Source organism: Lithobates pipiens, unplaced genomic scaffold, assembly GCF_037356315.1.
Source record: "Lithobates pipiens isolate NorthernLeopardFrog02 unplaced genomic scaffold, aLitPip1_a1.2 Scaffold_25, whole genome shotgun sequence".
Classification (NCBI taxonomy): domain Eukaryota; kingdom Metazoa; phylum Chordata; class Amphibia; order Anura; family Ranidae; genus Lithobates; species Lithobates pipiens.
In genome coordinates this window covers 176,087,313-176,111,394 of record NW_027507787.1, presented here as the reverse complement: position 1 = coordinate 176,111,394, position 24,082 = coordinate 176,087,313, and the positions used below count along the sequence as shown (strand labels likewise).

At 41.5% G+C, this 24,082-nt stretch overlaps 1 protein-coding gene across 4 annotated transcripts in view; it reads right to left on the bottom strand.

The window, feature by feature from the left end:
- The window catches only part of CPEB3 (cytoplasmic polyadenylation element binding protein 3), a 208,854-nt gene that overhangs the window by 55,736 nt on the left and 129,036 nt on the right, over positions 1 to 24,082 (bottom strand). For all 4 annotated transcript variants that reach the window (XM_077455226.1, XM_077455224.1, XM_077455225.1 and 1 more), the window contains one exon: positions 18,473 to 18,529. In XM_077455226.1, the coding sequence (XP_077311352.1) occupies positions 18,473 to 18,529 (57 nt within the window). The remainder of the gene's footprint in view (positions 1 to 18,472; positions 18,530 to 24,082) is intronic.

Here is a 24,082-nt window from a genome sequence, read left to right as displayed (position 1 = left end):
AAACATGGCCGACATAAAACATGCAAATATTCCTTCCCAATATTTGTAACCTTAAGTGGTGCATATTGGGGATTTTTGAAAATCTAGCTATAAGTGCCACACTTTTTTTAAAGAACTCTACTGCATAATGCTAGGAAAACAGCACTACTCCAATGGACACATACTGACCCTATTCGTATTCATTTCTGGAAAAACCTAATCAATCCATCTTTAGCACTTTATAAACTGACATGAAGTCAGGGGCTGTTCATACAAATTTATCAAGATTTGCAGTGAGTGGCTAAACAGGATACTTTTGGCTACTTTTTTTTTCAGCAATTGTTTGAAAATGCCCTTAATCTGCTTTTTAAACTTGTCAGAATCATAAAAGCACACGACGTGCAATCCTTTTGACATTTTTTGTACAACATGTGATGTACAGTCTTTATATTGCTCCTTGGTTTGCCATTCTTATTCTGTTTTACCTATTGTAATAACCTGTACGTAGTTCTACATTATTGGGTAATGGTCTATTGTTTGCTCTGTATATTCCTGTACCTGCTTTATTATTCACCTATCAGATTTTGAAGCAGTGTTTTGAATGGATATTGTGCTGTAACCCATTTTAACCAGACCAACAACTAATTACAATAAAATGAAGTATAAAAGAAAAAGCACATTATACTTCAATGCAATTTACAATTTTAATTGACAAAACTTTGCTTTGACCAAATTAATGTTAAAGTGGAGTTCCAAAAAAAATTCACTTACGTGCATTTAAAAAAAAAAAAAAAAAAAAAAGTGCCTGTTGCTAGCAGGGGTGCTCAACCTGTGGCTCTCCAGCTGTTGCAAAACTACAAGTCCCATCATGCCTCTGCCTCTGGGTGTCATGCTTGTGGCTGTCGGAGTCTTGCAATGCCTCATGGGACTTGTAGTTCCGCAACAGCTGGAGAGCCACAGGTTGAGCACCCCTGTGCTAGGGGATCCCTCGTAGTCTGCCTCCTTCAGCGCCTGGGCTCTTGACGTCACTTCCCTCGGTGCAGGAAGGGAGATTAGCTCTGCCCCCTCCTTGTCAATCTGGGACATGTCTAAGGTCCCAGATGATTGCGCGGTGCCGCTCGCGCAGTGGTTGCCCCGCTGCGAAGCCACAGCCGGACGCCCACAGTTAGAAGGCCGGTGGAGACGAGCGGGGCTTCAATCCCCCGCATCACTGGACCCTGGGAAAGGAAAGTGTCTGATTAAAAATTTTAAGCAGAACACCGCTTTAAGGTTAAAGGCTACGAATCGTTTCTCAAGGCAAAACTTAATATGCTCCAAACAAGTACTCTTAAAAGTGTAGTCACTCGAACAATAAAATATATGTAAACCCTCACATTGTAAAACAACCCATTCAGTTTAAAATGGAAACGAAAGGCACATTTGTGTATACAGAATAAAAACATTATAAAAACCTCCTCCACCCCTTTTTTTTTTTTTTATATATAAATTATCACATACCCCCTTGTTCTCAGCTGCATAGGGATCTTAGGCCCCTTACACACAAGCGGACAGTTTGAGTCGACCCGTCAATTTTTCAGGCAGACCGGATCAGAGCCTTCATTCTCCTCTCTGGAGTGGCAGGTGTAAATGGACATCCAATCTTATCAGCTATAAACAAACAGATATGGGCCCCTTTCCCCTTCCGTCTAGCAGATTGGATGGAAGTCAGGTGTAAATAGAGAGCAGGCTATATCTGTGTCCGCTGTGCATAGGCAGAGTGGACAAGTTCAAGCCCGCCCTGTGTGGAAAGGGCCTTAGAAACAGCAGAACACTATTCTTTCCAGAGAATGGCTGTGCAAGAGGGGTGTCCGTACCAGTCTGATCATTGAAGAGCAGAGTTCTCAACACAGGAAACTGACCATGGGGTGCTCTCATGCCTAGTGTGCTAGCTTTTTAGTAGGAAAGCAGAGTGTTGCACACAAAGGAAGTAATACAAAGAACAGGATATATTTTCATACAAGTACATGATATGGCAGGTACATATCAGGAATATGAAATTCTGGGTTTATCCTTTAACCATTTTAAATCCTTATGCTGCCAGCATTAGTAAATAGCGTTTTAACTTTTTTTTCCCCCCATTTCGTCAGTTGCTTCCTAGGTCAAATGTCGTCATATCCTTGAAATAGACATTTTTATCTGGAGCAGGGGCTCTCTCAGATAAACAATTTTTTTTAAATAAAATAAAGCATGGAGACATGGATGGATGGGTGAGTTTGCTGTGAATATTAAAAATAAATTAAATAGTGTTTTTAGTTTGTGGTGCTCAGATACAGTTTAGTTCCATTTCAAGTAAATTTGCACTGTAGAACATATTTCCAAAATAGTTTTATGCTTGCATTAGAGCCAAAAAGATTGCAGAACACTTATGTTATAGCTTCAAAGCACTACTGAATAGTTAGGCTGGACAGTGCCCATGGCACCATCTCTACCAAATCCTGTATGAGTAAACCATTCTCTGCACAAGATGAAAGAGGAAGTCAGTGGGAAGTATTAGATGTAAGGAGACTGTAGAGTTTCCGCTCTCATTAAGCATTCTACAGAATCTTAGACTTTCTAGCCTTGGCCTGAGCATGAAGCTATATTTTATGTAATGATACACTCAAAAAAAGGAATAAAATATAAAAAAAAACTATTATAAAAACACATTTTTCCTTTTTCACCTAAGCTTGAAAAAGAAAAAATTGGACAATTTTACAATGGGTTAAAGAAGTGACGCTCATTGAGGACTTACAATATCTCTTCAAATGTGCAAGTATTTGCATTGGGAGAGCATATAGAGGGTGCTGGTAGAGGTGAACTCTACATTTTAGTATGTAATGATGATGAATATGCAAAAGATCATTAGTAACAGTGTGTATTTTAGTAATAAACCAAAAAGCTGTAAACAAGAGGAGATTGACATTATACCTGGATCCTTGGCTGATGGTTTAAAAGTGTAATTTTTAAGACCAACTAGTCCTGTGTGACTTATTGTACACCCAATACCATAGCAATCCTAGGAATTTAGCCTGTGAAAGTGCTGGTGTGACAAACTCAACTCTTCAACTACCCCAGAGTATCCAAATGAACAAGATACAAGCAGGCAACACAGTTCCAGGTGAGATCAGTGTGAATGAAATGGTGCCAATGAATCCAGTGCACACCAGTTGTGAGTGCATGTTGCGTGAAACACAAAAAGCGTCTTTAGAGTGCTTCAACCCTCGACTGCGGTTCATCCGCTTTCCGCTCATTGTGTCTAGCCCTGAACATCATTGTGACACCAACTCTCTCTACAAACTAAATTTCCTTACAACTGTCATATGAAAAATAGGTGCATTTTATTATTTTAGCTTAATTTGCATGGGGGTGTAGAATGACAAAATGGGCTACCTTTCATAGTCTACTTATCACAATACACAAACTACATAAGCACATTAAAGTGTGAATTAAATACAAAAAAAAAAGTGAATTGGCTACATCATGTAGATAAATAAATGCAATATTATATTTTAAAGCAGACTTTGCACGGGAATGTTTGCTCCCATGCAGTATCTCAAAAAAGTGAGTACACCCCTCACATTTTTGTAAATATTTTATCATACCTTTTCATGTGACAACATTGAAGATATGACACTTTGCTACAATATAAAGGAGTGTACAGCTTGTATAACAGTGTAAATTTGCTGTCCCCTCAAAATAACTCAACACAGCCATTAATGTCTAAACCACTGGTGGCAAAAGTGAGTACACCCCTAAGTGAAAATGTGCAAATTGGGCGGTGTCAATATTTTGTTAGCCACCATTATTTTTTCAGCACTGCCTTAACCCTCTTGGGCATGGAGTTCACCAAAACTTCACAGGTTGCCACTGGAGTCCTCTTACACTCTTTCATGACAAAATCATGGAGCTGGTGGATGATAGAAACCTTGCACTCCTCCACCTTCCATTTGAGGATGCCCCACAGGTGCTCAATAGGGTTTAGGTCTGGAGACATGCTTGCCCAGTCCATCACCTTTAGCAAGGCAGTGGTCATCTTGGAGGTGTGTTGGGGTTGTTATGTTGGAAAACTGACTGCAGCCCAGTCTCTGAAGGGAGAGGATCATGCTCTGCTTCAGTATGTCAGAGTACATGTTGGCATTCATGGTTCCTTCAAGGAACTGTAGCTCCCCAGTGCTGGCAGCAATCGTGCAACCCCAGACCATAACACTCCCACCACCATGCATGACTGTAGGCAAGACACACTTGTCTTTGTACTCCTCACCTGGTTGCCGCCACACATGCTTGACACCATCTGACCCAAATAAGTTTATCTTTGTCTCATCAGACCATAGGACATGGTTCCAGTAATCTAGGTCCTTAGTCTGCTTGCCTTCAGTAAACTGTTTGCGGGCTTTGTGCATCATCTTTAGAAGAGGCTTCCTTCAGGGATGACAGCCATGCATACGAATTTGATGCAGCATGCGGCATATGGTCTGAGCACTGACAGGCTGTCCCCCCCACTCCTTCAACCTCTGCAGCAATGCTGGCAGCACTCATACACCATTTCCTAAAGACATATGACACAGAGCACATGCACACAACTTCTATGGTTGACCATGGCAAGGCCTGTTCTGAGTGGAACCGGTCCTATTAAACCACTGTATGGTACTGGCCACAGCTCAGTTTCAGGGTCTTGGCAACCTTCTTATAGCCGACAATTAGCAACAATTTTTTTTCAGATCCTCAGTTCTTTGCCATGAGGTGCCATGTTTAACTTCCAGTGACCAGTATGAAAGAGTGAGAGCAATAACACCAAATTTAACACAGCTGCTCCAAGTTCACACCTGAGACATTGTAACACAAACAAGTAACATGACACCAAGGAGGGAAAATGGTTAATTGGGCCCAATTTGGACATTTTCACTTAGGGGTGTACTCACTTTTGTTGATAGCGGTTTGGACACGGCTGTGTGTTGAGTTATTTTGAGGGGACAGCAAATTTACACTGTTATACAAGCTGTACACTCACTACTTTACATTGTAGCAAAGTGTCATTTATTCAGTGTTGTCACATGAAAAGATATAATTTACAAAAATGTGAGGGGTGTACTCACTTTTGTGAGATACCATATGGGGGGGGGGGGGGGGGGGTTTTCCTCTGCACTGACCCGAACACCACTTCATAACCATATGTTTGGTAGGGTGTAACTTTCACACGGCCTGGTGTAAGGGGGATACAGTTGCAGTACGCAGGTAACGAGGATGGAGCTTCCTGGAAAGGGGTTATCCCCTTTATATGCATGGGTTTTCTTGGTTTGATTTCAATATTATGGTTGTTCCTGCTGGCCTGCACTTCAAAACCAGCCTGCTGTATCTTAGAACTAAAATCAATACACCCTCCAGGCTATTTTATGTCCTGCAAAACCCATGTGCGAGTTAGGTGGTGGACCCCAAGAAATGACAGAATGCCCCTAAAAACTCTATGCTAACTACGAATATTTGAAAGAAGTGGGGGTGAAGATCACAGCAAAGATAGAATATGCCAATATTAATTTTATTGAGTTTAGATTCTAATAAATATATTAGTAGTCCACCTTACACCTTCTCCGGGTAATATACTAACCAACTCAAGCACACATTTTGTTCCCTTTCAGAGATAGCAGACCTTGGTATATGCCATTAACATTCAATTGGAAATCTCAGAATTGGGTCTGGTAAAAATACATTTGACACAGATTGCAGCTATGCTTCTGTGATTCACAAATGACTCATTCGTACACTATAGCTACATCCACCATAAAGCAACAAGTGAGCTGTATGCAATAAACACAGCTTGGTTTCTAAGATGAGCAAGCAAATTGGTAATTAGAAAATACATACGGGGAAAAAATAAGACATTAACTTTTTTCTAACCGATAAAGAAACTCTTAAAGTGATATTAATCCCCAAAACAAATGTCTAATATATTACAGCTTACCATTACATTAATATGGTGGCTGCATTTGTGTTCATTTATTTTTTTCTTTTAAATTTTCACCTGGTGATCCAGCCAATAATAATTTTCCTGCTTTGGGGTGGCTCCACTCTATGGAGAAGCAATGGAACAACTCTTCGACATTTTTTAAGCAGTTAGGCTGCTTTCACACTGCAGCGGGAGCGGCGTCGGCGGTAAAGTGCCGCTATTTTTAGCGTCGCTTTACCGTCGTTTTAGCGGCGGTGTGCTGGCGCTAGCGGGGTGGTTTTAACCCCCGCTAGCGGCCGAAAAGGGGTTAAACCCGCCCGCAAAGCGCCGCTGCAGCGGCGCTTTGCCGGCGGTATTGCCGCGGTGTCCCATTGATTTCAATGGGTAGTAGCGGTATAGGAGCGGTGAATACACCGCTCCTTCACCGCTGCAAAGATGCGGCTAGCAGGACTTTTTTCACCGTCCTGCCAGCGCATCGCTCCAGTGTGAAAGCCCTCCGGCTTTCACACTGGAGTTAAAGGGGCCGGTTTTTTTCAGGCGTTACACAGGCGCTATTTTTAGCGCTGTAATGCCTGAATACCGCCCCAGTGTGAAAGCAGCCTTACAGCAACATTTATTTTTTCCTTTTTGGGGTAAAGATTTACATAAAGATTTTACATAAATGAATACAAGCTGACCATTGCAAGCACCCCTGTTAGTATTAAATGGCTTGTCAAAATTCTCCAACAATTTTTCCGGATAATTTGGTCTGTTAAAAGAAAAAAAAATTATTAACAGACATAGGGGGTTATTTACTAAAGGAAATTCCACTTTGCACTGCAAGTGCACTTGGAAGTGCAGTCGCTGTAGATCCGAGGGATACATGTATGGAAAATAAAAAACAGCATATGATTGGATGATAAAATCAGCAGAGCTTCCCCACATTTTAGATGGACCCCTTAGATGCAGTGCAAAGTTTATTTGCTTTTCATAAATAACCCCCTTACTGACAAGTATTACCAGGCCAAAAAAAAAAAAAAAAAAAGGAAACTAAAGCAGCCACCACATTCAAAAATGGTTAGGTTGCAATATACGTTTAATTTATATTTTTGGGTTGAATACCACCAACATGTTCAGAGAGGACAAAACCAAGGTCACTTAAAGTGGAACTTCACTCCCTCAAACATTGATGAGCTTCAATCCTTATGCTGCTAGCATTAGTAAATAGATAGCAATGTCTCATTAACTGGTTTTAAACTTTGTTTTTTGTTTTTTTTGTTTTTTACACATTTCTCAAATTTTTTTTTTTTTTTTATTGCAATTTCTTTATTAATTTAAAGAAATTGAAATTTCTCCAGTTACCAGCTTTGAATATTAAAAATTTATTAGATAGAATTTTTTGCTCTGTGCAGTATATTTCCGCTTTAATGCCCCCATTCGGAGCTAGTTTTTACAGGCAAATTTAATTATAACACCTCTAAGGGCTTTTCAGAACACAAGAAAAAGTTAAGGTTCTTGAAAAATCCTATGATAATCGTATAGTTAAAGAGGAAGTAAACCCTAATGGGTTTACTTCCTCTTTTTTTCCCTGCAAAGGTAAAGCATAATGGACTACTATGCATCGCATAGTAGCTCATTATGTGTCACTTACCTGACACAGGAGCCAGCGAAGTCGCCGCTGATCCCTGTAGTCCGCCGCGTCCATCTTGCTGGTGGCGTCTCGCAGCTCCGACCAATGACAGCGGCGCAACCGCGATGACGTCACTCCCGCGCATGCGCACGGGAGTCGCGCCTTGCAGCTCCGTTGCTGTCATACGGTGAAGCCGCGATGACGTCACTCCCGCGCATGCGCACGGGAGTCGACAAATTTGGCAAATCCATTCTTGGATTTGCCGCATTTAGTGCGCCTGCGCGCCGCTGTCTACGGCGCATGCGCCGTAGACAGCGGTGCCCATTTTCGGGCAAATATCTCCTAAACCATATAGGTTTAGGAGATATTGCTTGGACCTACAGGTAAGCCTTAATCTAGGCTTACCTATAGGTCCAAGTTGTTTGGAAGGGTTTACTTCCCTTTTAAATATTATTTAAAAACCTGTAATGACTGTGAAGGGTCGAGGGGTTCTATAAATCTAATTATACACAAATTATAATGGCTATATCTGAATTGTACAAGTAATTACAGTGCCTTGCGAAAGTATTCGGGCCCCCTTGAACTTTTCAAACTTTTGCCAAATTTCAGGCTTCAAACATAGAGATATAAAATTTTAATTTTTTGTGAAGAATCACCAACAAGTGGGACACAATTGTGAAGTGGAACGAAATCCATTGGATATTTTAAACTTTTTAGCAAATAAAAAACTGAAAAGTGGTGCGTGCAAAATTATTCAGCCCCTTTACTTTCAGTGCAGCAAACTCACTCCAGAAGTTCAGCGAGGATCTCTGAATGAACCAATGTTGTCTTAAATGACTGATGGTGATAAATAGAATCCACCTGTGTGTAATCAAGTCTCTGTATAAATGCACCTGCTCTGTGATAGTCTCAGGGTTCTGTGTAAAGCGCAGAGAGCATCATGAAGACCAAGGAACACACCAGGCAGGTCCGTAATACTGTTGTGGAGAAGTTTAAAGCCGGATTTGGATACAAAAAGATGTCCCAAGCTTTAAACATCCCAAGGAGCACTGTGCAAGCGATCATTTTGAAATGGAAGGAGTATCAGACCACTGCAAATCTACCAAGACCTGGCCGTCCCTCTAAACTTTCAGCTCAGACAAGGAGAAGACTGATCAGAGATGCAGCCAAGAGGCCCATGATCAGCTGAGGTGGGAGAGTCTGTCCATAGGACAACAATCAGTCGTACACTGCACAAATCTGGCCTTTTATGGAAGAGTGGCAAGAAGAAAGCCATTTCTCAAAGATATCCATAAAAAGTCTTGTCTAAAGTTTGCCACAAGCCACCTGGGAGACACAAACATGTGGAAGAAGGTGCTCTGGTCAGGTGAAACCAAAATCGAACTTTTTGCCCACAATGCAAAACGATATGTTTGGCGTAAAAGCAACACAGCTCATCACCCTCAACACACCATCCCCACTGTCAAACATGGTGGTGGCAGCATCATGGTTTGGGCCTGCTTTTCTTCAGCAGGGACAGGGAAGATGGTTAAAATTGAGGGGAAGATGGATGCAGCCAAATAGAGGACCATTCTGGATGAAAACCTGTTGGAGTCTGCAAAAGACCTGAAACTGGGACGGAGATTTATCTTCCAACAAGACAATGATCCCAAACATACAGCAAAATCTACAAAGGAATGGTTCACAAATAAACGTATCCACGTGTTAGAATGGCCAAGTCAAAGTCCAGACCTGAATCCAATCGAGAATCTGTGTAAAGAGCTGAAAACTGCTGTTCACAAACGCTCTCCATCCAACCTCACTGAGCTCGAGCTGTTTTGCAAGGAAGAATGGGCAAGAATTTCAGTCTCTCGATGTGCAAAACTGATAGAGACATACCCCAAGCGACTTGCAGCTGTAATCACAGCAAAAAGGTGGCTCTACAAAGTATTAAGGCAAGGGGGCCGAATAATTTAGCACGCCCCACTTTTCATTTTTTTATTAGTTAAAAAAGTTTCAAAAATCCAATAGATTTCGTTCCACTTCACAATTGTGTCCCACTTGTTGGTGATTCTTCACAAAAAATAAAAATGTTATATCTTTATGTTTGAAGCCTGAAATGTGGCAAAAGGTTGAAAAGTTCAAGGGGGCCGAATACTTTCGCAAGGCACTGTAGATGTGCCGTAATCCTGATTATTAACTTCCTTGTCGTTAATGGTCTGTCCCTTGAATGAATATGCAGCACATACTTATTTCCTCCTTCTCCATTTAGCTAGTGGGAGCAAAGAAAAGCCCTGTGTTGAGGGTATACAGGAGATTAAAGCAAACACATTGCTTTGCCTGGAATCTCCTCAGCATGTGCAATTTGTCAGGTTTGAGCAGCCAGAGCAGGAAGTGAAGTCCAGATTTGTCAGGGATAATAGGAATAATCATACTTTCATTGTGTACAGGTGCCCCCTAAAGTGAAATTGCAGAAATACGCTAGTCCATGTTCTATCCCCAGCTGTTCACAGTGGAATCTGCAGTAAATCACCATTACTACACTGGTATGCCAGTGTGCCTAGGCACTTTTGTGCCAGCAGACTCATAGCTGCAGATCGCAAATGAGAGACAATGCTGCCAGTTAAGTCTCCTAAGACTTTGTGAGCAATTTGGTGATGTCATAACTGTGCTGTTTACTGGAGAAGAATCTGCAATGCTGGGGATCTGTGTGAAGAGAAGCTCTCCTGCTGAATATTCCCTTGCAAGTAATCAGATCACTGGACATCAGTTGACAGCTCTAGCATGGGGAAGTCCTATTCCTCTACCAAGAATGCCACACCCCACACAGACACAGGGCATAACAAGGCATTGTAAGTCATTAATGTGGAAAGGATCAGCAGCAAGAGTGTAAAGGCAACACAGATGACTAGTCTTACCATCTGCTTGCGCTTTATTTTATTTTTTTCACAGTTCAGGCATAATTAAAACACAAGCAAAAGCAAAATGACCTACCTACCAGGTTTTTCCAAAGTATATTAAAATAGATTACTTCACAACATCAGAATATTTATTCTATTTTCTTATCCAAGTCGCCTCTCTTCCCGTTAGCACTATCCTCTTTTCCATCTTTCCCATCTGCTTTTTTTGTCTTAAAGTCTAACCTAGTGACTGGATAACACAGCATTTCCATAAGGCAATTACATTTTATTACACTTGGCTTGCCTCACACCCCGATTTCCTCTGGGTTAGGAGCTCTTGTGGGCAGGGTCCTCCAAACCTTTTCTTTCCTTATGTACCAATTAATCACCCCAATCTAATCAATAGATAGTGAAATGCCTGGAGTGTATTTCCACTTTTGCAGTCAAATTTGAGACAACTCCACCATGTTGGTTACGTTTTGTTATTCACACAGTATACTGTAAAGGAAATTTGCACACTGCACTCACTTTACACGCAGCACTAATGTTTTCAGTACATGTTTGCATTCTTTCGAACCCTGATTAGAATTAGCCAGCCTATGTTAGGCTCCTTGTTACCATAAAAAGTCCAATTGTAATATTTTTATCCAGAAAAAGAACTTTATTTGGTAATACATGCATACAGTGCAGTTATCCATATTCAGAAAACAAAACCGTGAAATACAGTACCAAGTGACTCAAAGACATAGCTTTCTTTTGTGCATTTAGATTGCCCCCGCCCCACAATGTCCACAACCTTGTATCCATATTCAACCTGTATACCAAACAATGAGCTATATCTTATCCGTACAAGTGGAAATCTGGGTTTAGTATTGCATTCAGCCCACCCTAGGGCCGAGCAGTCCATGACCAGGTCATCCGGGGCAAGACCTGGGGTGCCCAGCAATGGCCCCCACAGTTTTTCAAATTTATGTGAACAACCTCTATGCTGATATAGGATTTTTTCCATTCTCAGTGTATTGCCTAGTGTAGTGGTCCATTCCTTGACTGTCGGAGGCAAATCAGATTTCCAGTGCAGCATCAATTTGTGGGCCATGAAGAGCGCCCTAGACAAGGCCTCTCTGGTATGGGGTTCCCACTCCAGTTCGTCCAGCAAATCCAAAATGCAGCACCTGGGGTCCCAGGGGACTGACACCCGGAATACTGTTCTCAGGGTGCCAGTCACCCCTCTCCAATATACATGCAGTCCCATAGAGTGCAACCTGTGGGGTGTATAGTAAACTCTCAGTAGTGTGTACAGTTGTGTAAGTCTTTGCGTCACATTCAGTGAACATATGGCTATTGACTGTAGTACTTCTTCCCACTGTGCGTCCTCAAGGGGTCCTACATCTAATTCCCATATTCTTTTGACTGTCAAGGGGTGTTTCGCCAGAAACTTGCTTAGAAGTGTAGCGTAGATCTGCGAGATGAACCCTTTAGGAGTTTTGCGCTATTTTAAGCTGGGCAACTTATATCTTTCTCTCAGTGTATCAAAGGGTAGTAGTTTACCATTGCTGATTATTTGGGTCAGGTAGAGCACGCCACTCCTGTGCCATCTCTCCTTATGCTGTAGCTTTGCTAGTTCGGGGTAAGACTCATTAGCCCATATAGGGCTGTACTCACTAATTCCTGTTGCCCCCTGCAGATATATGGGTTTTGTTCCATATTTTCTGTATTAAATTATACGTGGGAAAGCTTTTTTGGTGTTTATCGAAGGCCAGTGCCTCAAGGGGAGTTGGAATAGATTTTCCACCCACTGTAAGCAGCATAATGCTCTCGGAGGCGCTGGGGATTCCTGTTAGTGTGCTCTCCTTCTGGGACCATGGTGCCTATCAAGTGCTGTAGCTGAAAAGCCAAATACTACAGCCAGGGGTTTGGCAACGCAAGGCCACCTTCCACCTTTGGGTGTTGGAGATGTTCTAATTTTATCCTAGGAGGTCGGCCTTTCCATATTAGCTCTCGGAATATTGAGTTTACTATCCTGAAGGTCTTTAATGGGATCACTACAGGGGAGTTGTGGAGCATGTATAACAGTTGGGGCATAAGAATCATTTTAATAAGATTTACCTTGCCCGCAGCCGACATACATAAGGTATTTCAAGTCTTTGTCCTTGAGCGGAACCTGGTCAGCAGCGGGGCAATGTTTAAAGCATTATAGTCTCTGATCCCCTGTATCCCTAGGTATTTAAAGGAGAGGGCGATAGGGATCTCTCCCGCCTGCCCCCCCCTGCTGTATTTGTGGTTTGTCTATTGGCATAAGCGCTGATTTGGACCAATTTATCCTAAGACCTAAGACCCGAGACCCCCCCACCCCCCCCCCCCCCCCCAAACGAATCACTGAATCCATCATGTTGCTCAGAGTCTGTGCCGTGTCGCCCAGCAGAATCATCATATCAACTGCATAGAGCATCACCTTTTCCTGCCTGTCCCCATAGCAGAAACCTGTGATGCCACTGTGCTCCCTGATCCTAATGGCCAGTGGTTCTATTGCCAGGGCAAACAGCAGGGGGGACAAAGGGCAACCCTGCCACGTGCACCAGCCAAGTGTAAATGACAAGCACAGCCTGCCGGCCTCCGTAATAGCTGCTCTGTATTGTCATTTTTACCTATAGCCTATAAGGCAACTTAAAGAGGAAGTAAACCCTTATGGGTTTACTTCCTCTTTCATTCCCTGCAAAGGCAAAGCATAATGTGTCACTTACCTGACACAGGAGCCAGCAAAGTCGCCGCTGAACCCTGTAGTCCGCCGCATCCATCTTGCTGGTGGAGTCTCGCAGCTCCGCCGCTGTCATTCGGCAAAGCCGCGATGACGTCACTCCCGCGCATGCGCACGGGAGTCGACACGCGCGGCAGCTCCATTCTTGGAAATGCCACGCTCAGTGCGCCTGCGCGCCGCTGTCTACGGCGCATGCGCCGTAGACATCGGTGCCCGTTTATGGGCAAATATCTCCTAAACCATATAGGTTTAGGAGATATTGCTTGGACCTACAGGTAAGCCTTAATCTAGGCTTACCTGTAGGTCAAAGTGGTTTGTAAGGGTTTACAACCACTTTAACTGTAGGTAAAATGAATCTCTCCTAAACAAGCACAGTTTAGGAGATATTCACCCTGAATGCAGCCAGTGACATCACCAATACATGCGCTCTGAATGTCCGGCATAACTTGCTGGAACTTCAGAGCTTCGTGCTGGAACTGAGGGCTTGGGAGTGATGGTCATCAGCCAAACACACAGCCAGAGCGCTGGAACCCAGAAGACAGACAAGGGAAAGATGTTGGCTCTCTCAGCAGTGACAGCACGGCGCTGGAGGGCTTCATTTGAAGGCAAGTATTTTATATTTTACCAGTATGGGATGCATACTAGCACATTAGACCATTATCTTACAGGCTTTTTTTTAAACCAGCTCTGGTTTACAACCGCAAAAATAAAAATAAAAAATTATATATCTGTCATGTTTGTAACCTGCTTATTGTAACAATAATATAAAAGTATGTATGTTTAACCATATAATTTTTTTTTTATATAAGTGTGGGGGGGGGGGGGGGGGGGTAGCAGCACACTAATCTTCCAAGTGGTTGTACGGGGAGGGGGGGGGGGGCACAATCTGATCTTTGGAGGACAAGCAGACTGTTGCCCCAGCACAGCCCGAAAACAGACCTGAGATAGATGTGCTTCCATACCTAGTGTGGTCAGTTTGAAATAGGAAAGCTGGGAGACTGGCAGGATCACCAGTGATTTTACATGCATTCAGCAATACAAAAGAGGTAAAAGGATGTTTAACCATTTGTATTTTAAAATGCCCAGCCCTCCTCTTAAATAAAATAAATTACAAAAAAAAAAAAAAAAAAAAAAAAAAAACACACCCTCACCTTTACTTTGACTTCCATGGTGCAGCAGGTGATGTGATCCCGGTGAAAGGCAAGTACTTCAAAATTTCCAAAGATGTAACAAAGCGCTGGAAAAGTCTCCTCAGAGAATTTGGAGTACTATATAGTCTCTACATTTCACCAGGAGGATTTTGTCACCATGTCTAGATGCCACTATCAGAAGCACGCCATCTACCTCCTTCCCTCTGCAGGTTTTTTTAATGGTTATTCTGCATTTCATAAAGGGGAGGGAGGAACTTCTAAAGCAGACCTTACATTTTAGATGCAAGGTCTGCTTTAAGTAAAAATTAATTGGCGCAGTAAATCAGTTTAATGGTAATGTGTGTCAACATTTTAACTCTATTTTCAGCGCTCGCATTAATCCATCTCCGTGTTTACAGGGTTTCTAAAAATGGGAATACAGAACCATTTTGTTGCACGGAAAGACTGTAAACACATCCTACAAGATACTAAATGTAGAAGCAAAACATACAACTTAAAGCGGGATTCCACCCTAAAGTGGAACCTCCGCTGATCGAATCCCTCTCCCCCTCCGGTGCCACAATTGACACCTTTCAGGGGGGAGGGGGTTGGAGATACCTGTCAAAGACAGGTATTTTCACCCACTTCCGGGCATAGACTCCCATGGGAGTCTACGCCATTTCCTGCCCTGCCACGCTGTCTGCTGGGACACACACGGGTCCCAGTGACAGCGCGGAGATTTCCTATTGCGCGGCTCGCGCATGCGCAGTAGGGAACCGGGAAGTGAAGCCGATACGCTTCACTTCCTGATTCCCTCACCTAGAATGGTGACTACAGCAGCCGAGAGCCGAGCGATCGATCGGCATCGCTGGAACCCGGGACAGGTGAGTGTCCATTTATTAAAAGTCAGCAGCTGTAGAATTTATAGCTGCTGGCTTTTAATATTTATTTTTTTGGTGGAATCCCTCTTTAATGATGGAACAAAGAAATAAAGACAAGTCCAGAAAATGGATGGATAGGACTTTAGAGTATATTAATGAACATCAGACCTGTGAAATGCATGTTACATAAAGATAAAATGAAGAACAAAAACGGAGCGGTCCTATGGGCTTGCCAAAGAAAAAAAAATCTGTAGCTAGGGCTTATCAGAATAAAGCAGATGACATAAGAAACACTGGAAATGCAGAACACTGAATTATTCTGATAACACTTCAAAGACCCAGAGAACATGTCTTACAACCTAAAGTGGAACATAGCTGCACTATAAAAAAAAAGTAGTTTAACAAACTAGAAATTACATCCAAAGTGAAACTACTTTTTAAGTACAATAAAAAATAAAAATAAAAATAATAATGTGTGTGTGTGTGTATAATATATCGACCTACTCTATATTTGCAAGCAATGCAACCAGTTCAATCACTGAAAGAAGCATTGGAATTGTGCTGGGAAGAGGATAAAGCAGGGAAATCAGAAAGCAGTCAGTCCAATCTAAGAGCCTGGACAAAACGTTCTACTACTGGAGAATTGTCAAATTATCAAAAATGAGAAAATCCAGCTGGATTTTCTTAACCTATCAAAACAAATGTAGAAATATCCTTTATTTGATATTAATAGTAATAGGCATGTGCAGTAAGAGGATTACCTGCACAGTTTGTTGCTGTGATCTCAACATAGTCTTGCTATTGCTGCCTGAATATCTGGCACAGTGCCCACTCGGGATGTGATGATCAATCACAGTGTGCTTTATCAGAATAGAAGCACTTATAACTACTCATGACACAGGGATATGGAGTAATACAATGGGCTTCTTCACGGCTCTATTAAAAAGGTCCCATTCATACTTTTGAACTTAAACATGAAAGTAGATTAATAAGACTTTGAGCATTATTTTGCGCATTTCTGTGACCTTAGCATATGTTTCTGCAACACATATGCAGTTAAGGTGCCTTTAGCTCTAAACCATGTAGGGATAATGAGAAACTTAGTTGAGCTACGCACAGTGTCTGAATGATAAAAGAAAAACAGAAAATTAATGGAACTAATGGCTCTCTATGCTCTAAGCTACACAGTAGCCTGATGCAGCAATTAAATGCACAGGATCACATTATATCACAATGGCATGTGATCAATGGTCACTACATGTGGCCATGTAGCCTACATCACAGGAAGTAATTTGCTCAATAAGTTATAAAGGGTCAGTAAACTCTTTCTATAAAATACATTTCTATCAGTGGAAATAATAATAACCTTAATCACTAAATGGTGATGTGTAGTAGGTGATATAAAAATAATAATTCCATCAAAAAAAAAAAAGTGAAATGTGGGGGGCACCTGGCTGCTGCACACACAGAAAATGCGTTCACTTGACATATAAAATATACATTTAATATACATATAACATGTAATTTAATAAAATGTAATATACATATAACAAAACAGTGTTGTGCTTCCTAAATAACTACCAATAAATCCTAAAATGCAATATAGCAAAATACTGAGTGCACAATCAAATATTCTTGTTCCCTGACTGGGAATAGTGAAAAATACACAATAATGAAATATACGTGTTCCCTAAGTGGGAACAGTGAACAAAAAACAATAAAGAGATAAAAGTCCACACACTCAAAAAATTAATTGAATAAAAATAAGAGTCCGAATGCACAAATGTGATCCTCAGAGTCTTCTGCACAAAAACCACACACCACCAGTGCATAAAAAGTTGAAAATGCAAGTGCTCTCCTCCACCTCAATATCCTAACCGCTCCCCTCACGCTCTGACCCCCGTTTCACCAGAAGGTCAGAAAAAGCGGGACTTTTCAAACAGCGGTGAGACGTTCAAGTCTCCAGCCCTTACTGAAGAAGTCACGGTGGTGTAGCAGCCCATTCGACGTAAAGCGTATAGGGGAAGGAGTCGCAGTGGCAGCATCAAATTGTGAGCATATTGTCGTTTCTATGCATCCTGAACCCGCACTGCTTAAGTGCTGCATTTTTAACATTTTAATGAGGAAATAAACCGTTTTGATATACAGAGAGCACTAGATTTTGCCTTTTTTATTCCCATGTGCACCGGACCCCATTGAGGGAATTTCTACTGGCTGGTATCCATCTAATCAGCCGGAGGCAGCACAGAAGGAATAGGAGTTCCATGACCAGCTTATCCGTTTGTATCCCAGAGAGGGAACCTACTTTTTCTGACTTTCTGGTTAAACAGGGGTCAGAACGTGACGTGAGCGGCTAGGATATTGAGGTGGAGGAGAGCACTTGTATTTTCAATGTTTATGCACTGGTGGTGTGTTGTGTGTTTTTGTGCAGAAGACTCTGAGGATTACATTTGTGCAGTCGGACTCTTATTTTTATTCAATTCACTTTTTGAGTGTGTGGACTTTATCTTTATTGTTCACAAGCATAATGAACTATGAAAACTCCAGGTTAACCAAAACTGACCCTTTTTCTCACCCTGGCAGTCAGAATTCATCTCCCCCCCCTTTTCATACCAAACTGTCAGCTTTTGAATGCTGTGTACCATCGTACTATAGATTTGAAAGCTGTACTTTTCATCTGATCTTGTGATCATGTGTACTAGGCTTCTGAAACCATAAGGTTTTTACGGCTATCCAGGGCGCTGTTAGAGCCCCTCACTTACTGGCCTTGTGACAATTATTTTACCAGACAGCAAAGGAAAGAAAATCTGCAACATACAGACTTCAAAAACAAACTGCCATAAGCAAAACCCTTCCTGTTTCATTTTAGTAAAAGTTTTGCTTTTATTTGTGGAATATTATTTTTTTCTCTATCTGTATTATTGTTTTTGGGCTGCCGTCACTTCCTGTCTCACTCAACTGTTGGCACCGGAACAGCAAGTGAGGGGAAATCTCTGTAATAGAAACCCTAAAAGCAGTCAACTCCTTATTGGGGTACTAACCCTTCCCCACTCTATCCAAAAACGAAAAGGAATAGTTTTCAAAAGACACATACATATTACAAATAGGTAACGGACACCAAACAACTAAAAAAACCTAAAAAAGCCTATAAAACCTCCTTTTTATGTCACACTGTAAAAATTTAGCAGCACACCTTGGAAAAAGCAAAGATACACACACACACCAATGTTATCAGACAAACCATACTAGAATAGTAGAGTAAGCCAAGATGAATACTTACTATTGAGTGCCATTATGTTATCAGTTGCTGGATGATGGAAATTTAACCCCATTCGAGCTGTAGAAAAAAAAAAAAAAAAAAAAGGGAAATGCTTTAAAACAAAATCAGCATACATAAAACACTGCACATATGCTACAGATAAGATAACGCCCTCTTTAAAGCGGAAATACAGATATATATTTTTTAGCATAGTTACCTTGGTCCAATTGGGCCAAAGTAAGTATGCACATTCCATACCTGGCAGATCACTGTTGAAACTGGAAATCATTGCATTAGTCACTACTACTACTAATACAATGATCCTCTCTAACTGCAGGATCCCATGCCTGCATAGTAACCAGCTTGAGTGCCATTTAGAGAACTTACATTTTTCTCAGTGAATACAAGGTGTTTTCTTAATGGAAAAGGTGGGGCAGTGAGAACAAGAGCAAGATGTCCTCTGAATGGCAATCGCTCCAAGCAAGAAACCCCCTGCAATCATCATGCAGCATGGCAGCCACTCAGCAAAGGATCATGAAGACAGGGAGTATCAATGTACTAGCAGCGGCCAATTAGCGATTCTCCACTTCCACAGGTATCTGCCAGGTACAATATCCTCAGATATATCACCAACCTCAACTTGAGAGAAAGACAAAATTGGCACCTTCTCCCATGCTCGCCTTCAGGACTTCTCCAGAAGATCTCCCATCCTCCAGAACTCCCCAACAAAACATATCCTGTCAGCTCCTACCCAGTCTGGCTTTTAGGCAATACTTGAGAACTCATTTACTCAGAGAAGCCTACCCCTCCACCACCTAAAAACTCTACTCAAATCATCTCCCTCAGACCATCCTCTGCAGCTATTACCTTATCTACCACCTCACCTATATATATATATATATATATATATATATATATATATATATATATATATATATATATATATATATATATATATATATATATATACATATATACATATATACATATATACATATATACACACACACACACACACACAATATTGTAATTGTACTGTCCCTTCCACCCTTAATATTGTAAAGCGCTGCACAAAACCGTTGGCACTATATAAATCATGTATAATAATGGGTCAGGACCTCCACCAGGGACCTACAATTCATTGGTATGGTTTTTCATGTACCTACCCACCGGCCCTTACCTTTCACCAACAGTTTATTATTTGTGGAACTCAACAGACATTGTTTTTGTTTTAATAGAGCAGAGAAGGGGATTAAGTCTCTGAATGATTTATACTGCAGTTTATAGCTCTACTGTCTAAAGGGCACATGGACAAAAAAATTTAGCGCAGCTAAAATGGATAAAAACGTAGGCAATTTTGTTGTTGTCTGCAGAAATTTTTATTTTTCCAAGAGTTACACACGTTAAAGTTTATACTGAATATAGCTTTCCTATGACACATGGCAACCGCTGTTAATGAAAAATAAAAATCATAGAAAACACATCTAAGGAAACTGCTAAAGGCCTTGTGGTTGAACAAGAATTGGCAAGAATTTAACAGAGAAAACCATACATAATCCTAGAGTTTTGTGCAGCACAAAACATTGCAGCAGTCAACTGTGGTTAATGACCCTCAACCACAAATGCTGTTTTATAGATATTTCCCTTGTGAGTCCAAAGAAAAGTGTCAATTTGCATGTTGGTGGATATAGTTGACTTTGTGCTTCTAATTACTGCCAAACCACCCATCCCGGTAACAATTCAAGTATTAAAGCAAAAAGTAGACTTTTAAAATGAGGAATTTCTAAAATCACTCACTATATAATTGTTTTTATGGGGCACATATCATTTTTATAACAGCTTACCTGTAAAATCCTTTTCTTCTGAAGTACATCACGGGACACCGTGACATAGTAATTACTATGTGGGTTATAGCCCACCTTCAGGTGCTGGACACTGACACACCCTAAATAGGAAGTTGCCTCCCTATATAACCCATCCCAATACCGGGAGTATTTTGTAGCAAAGCAATACACGTGTATACTAGAAAGAGGGGCGGGACCTCTGTCTGATAATGTACTTCAAAAGAAAAGGATTTTACAGGTAAGCTGTTATAAAAATCCTAATTTCTTTAATTGTACATCACGGGACACAGAGCCATAGTAATTACTATGTGGGATGTCCCAGAGCAATGCCAACTGAGGGGAGGGAGAAAACCAAAGTAGGGCACTATGAGATCAGAGAATTTATACTGCTGCCTGCAATACACTACCCCCAAAGGCAACATCCTCATGTCTTTTTACATCCACCAGATAGAATCTGGTAAATGTATGGATTGAAAACGAAGTTGCGGCCTTGTAGAACTAAGCCATGGAGGCTTGGTGATGCACTACCAACGAAGCACTAACAGCCCTAGAGGAATGCGCTTTGATTTGAGAGGGTAGAACTACCTCTTTAAACCATAAGCTTGAATGATTACTTCTTAAATCCATTTAGAAATAGTAGATTTCGATGCTGCCTGTCCTCTTTTAGGACCTTCTGGCAACACAAACAAAACATCCGTTTTCCGAATCTGAGCAGTCTCCTTAACCACTACAACACAGGGCACTTTCGCCTCCTTCCTTCCCAGCCCAATTTTCAGATTTCAGCGTTCTTGAAATTTCAATGACAATTGAGAGGTCATGCTACGCTGTACCCAGATTAAATTGTTATCATTTTGTTTGCACAAATAGAGCTTTATTTTGGTGTTATTTATTAACGACTCAGTTTTTTATTTTTTGTGATACAAGCGAAAAAAGAGCAGAAATTTGGAAAAAACACAATATTTTCTTCTTTCTATTTTAAAAGAAATCCAATAAAAACGAATGTTGTCATAAATGTATTAAATTTGTATTCTGCTACATGTCTTTGGTAAAAAAAATTTGGTTAAGTGTATAATAACTGGTTTGTGTGATCACGGACATATGTACGCAAATGATCATGTACATGTGTGCAGGTGATCACGGACATATGTGTACAGATAATCATTGGGACATGTAATTTTAGTGGGACATATGTGGGGGACATGTTTTTATTATTTGGGGACATGTGTGGGGACATTGGGTTTATACTGTGTGGTGTGTTGTGTGTTTTACACTAGACTGGTGATCAGTGAGTAAAAAGCTGTAAAAAACAGCTCATACGTGCTGATCATCAGCCGGCTGCAGCGATCTGCTCTCCTCAGCGATGACTTCCGTGTTAGGAGAGGAGGAGCCGATTCACTAGCAACCAGCTGTTTGTTGTGATTGGACACGGCCATCAAGTGATCAGGAGGGCCAATCACAGAGCCCTCCTGCCGATCTGAGATGCGCCATGTCCGGGTGACACAGGCGCATCGGGATCGCACCGCTGCGTGGGCGACCCCCCTACTTCTGATGGACGTTCAGGAACGTCCACTCAGAAGTAGAGAGCTCCCACCCGGCCGTATATATGTACATTGGCCAGGTGGGAAGTAGTTAAGTAGACTGACTGCTCTCACCACATCAAGAGAATGTAGTGATTTTTCTTCCATAGAACAGGGTTCTGGAAAAATTAAGTTATAACAATATTCTGGGTTTAGACAAAAACCTGATATTACCTTTGGTAAAAAGTTAGGATGAGGACGCAATAATACCTCATCTTTGTGAACAATAAAAATATGTCTCTTTCCAGGAAAGAGCAGCTAATTCTGATACCCTTCTTGCAGCAGATATGGATACCAGAAAAAAAATTGTTTCCTTGTCAAAAAAAGACCAAGGGAAGAAGTCGTATCTGCCCAAAAAAAAAAAAAAAAAAAAAAAAAGCTGTTTTATAATTATGACAAAACTAAATTCAAGTCTCAAGGGTCCAGGGGTTACCTAACCTGAGATTAAGTTGTGTTAACCCCTAAATAAAGTTACAGACCAAAGAATGCGCAGCAAGTGGTAGTTGGAATACCAATAAGGCCGAGACCTGCCTTAGAAAGCACTCAAGGCCAGCCTTATTTCTCACCTCATCTGCATAAAGTCAAGGATTCTATCTTTGACCTATTTCCTGGGGTGCAACTACTGGTTTCACACCAGGAGACATACGTTTCCCAGACTCCATAATATATAATCCTGGAGGCCAGCGTCCTTGCATTAACCAAGGTAGAAACTACTGAGCCGGACAACCACGCTTCTTCAGATTGTGGGTCTCAATAACCAGACCGTTAAATTTAGCGTTTGTAAAGTAGGATAGAACACCGGACCTTGTGAGAGAAGGTCGGGCCGTGATGGTAGGGTCCATGGGTCCCCTACTGCCATCTTTACGATCTCCGCATACCAAGATTTCCTGGGCTCCGCTGGGGGCCACAAGAATCAACGACTTCCCTTCCTGCTTCATCCTGCAAAGAAGTTGTGGACGCAGGCAGAATAGGAAAGAATGCATAAATTAGTGAGAACCGATTCCACAGGAGCAGCAAGGCATTTGTTCTGCACGTTAGTGTATTCTTTGATCTTGACACAAAGTTGACGATTTCTTTGTTGAACCTGGATGCAAACAGATGTCTGGGATTTTGGGATCGCACCTTTGACATATTGACAGGAAGATATCGGGGAGAAGGAACCATTTTTCCGGGAAAAACTGCTGCCAACTCAAGTAGTCCGCCTGCCAATTTTCTATTCCTAGAATGAAGACTGACGTTAGGCAACGTACATTGTTTTCTGCCCAAGATAGGGTAGGATTCACCTTTCTCTGGGCTGCACAGCTTCTTGTGCCCCCTTGGTGATTAATATAGGCCATTGCTGTGGCATTGTCGGATTGAATCCTGGCAGGACATTACCGTGAACTGAACATTCAGGCCCTCGGGACCAAGAGCTCTGCCTGAATACTGTTTTGCAGCAGTCTCGAATGAAATTGAGCATAAGGAATGGCCTCGAATGAAGCCACTATCTTTCCCAACAACATCATGCAAAGTTGAATAGAAGAAATTCATCTTGCTTCGACCACCTAAATCAGTTCCTTTAGGACTCTCATCTTTGCCTGGGGTAAGAATACCCTTTTCTGGGTTTAAACTATGATCGAACCCAAGTATTTTCATGGTTTTAAAGAAAATTTCTTCTAGGTTGAGACTCCGACCTAGATATTCCAGGTAGTTGAATGTGGTGACCATACTTTGGTCTAAGGGGGCTACCGACTGGGCTATTAAGAACCATAATCGTTATACCTTGGGCCTTTAATCTGGCTAGAAGAGGGGCCAGACCTTTGTAAACACTCAAGGTGCTGAAGCAGAAAGCAGAGCTACACACTAAAAATTAAGATTTTCCACCTTGAAAAGTAGATATTACTAGTGAGGGAGAAAATAGGCATATGGGAGTTATGCATCTCTGATGTCGATTGACGCTAGAAGTTCTACTCCTTGTAGGATGGTGATAACCGATTTGGATTGACTCCATATTAAAATAAGAGAGGTTATATACAGGAATTGAATTTAGATGTTTGAGATACAGAATCTCCATTCGGATTTGCCACCGTGAAAAAAAGAAGTTTGAATCAAACCCCAACTTCTGTTCTTACATGGGGACCCCATGATCATTTTTCTCTGCATCCTTACAAACGTTTGATCTGAGAAAACGAGGAGACGGGAACTCTTGGGACTCAAGTTTGTACCCTGGA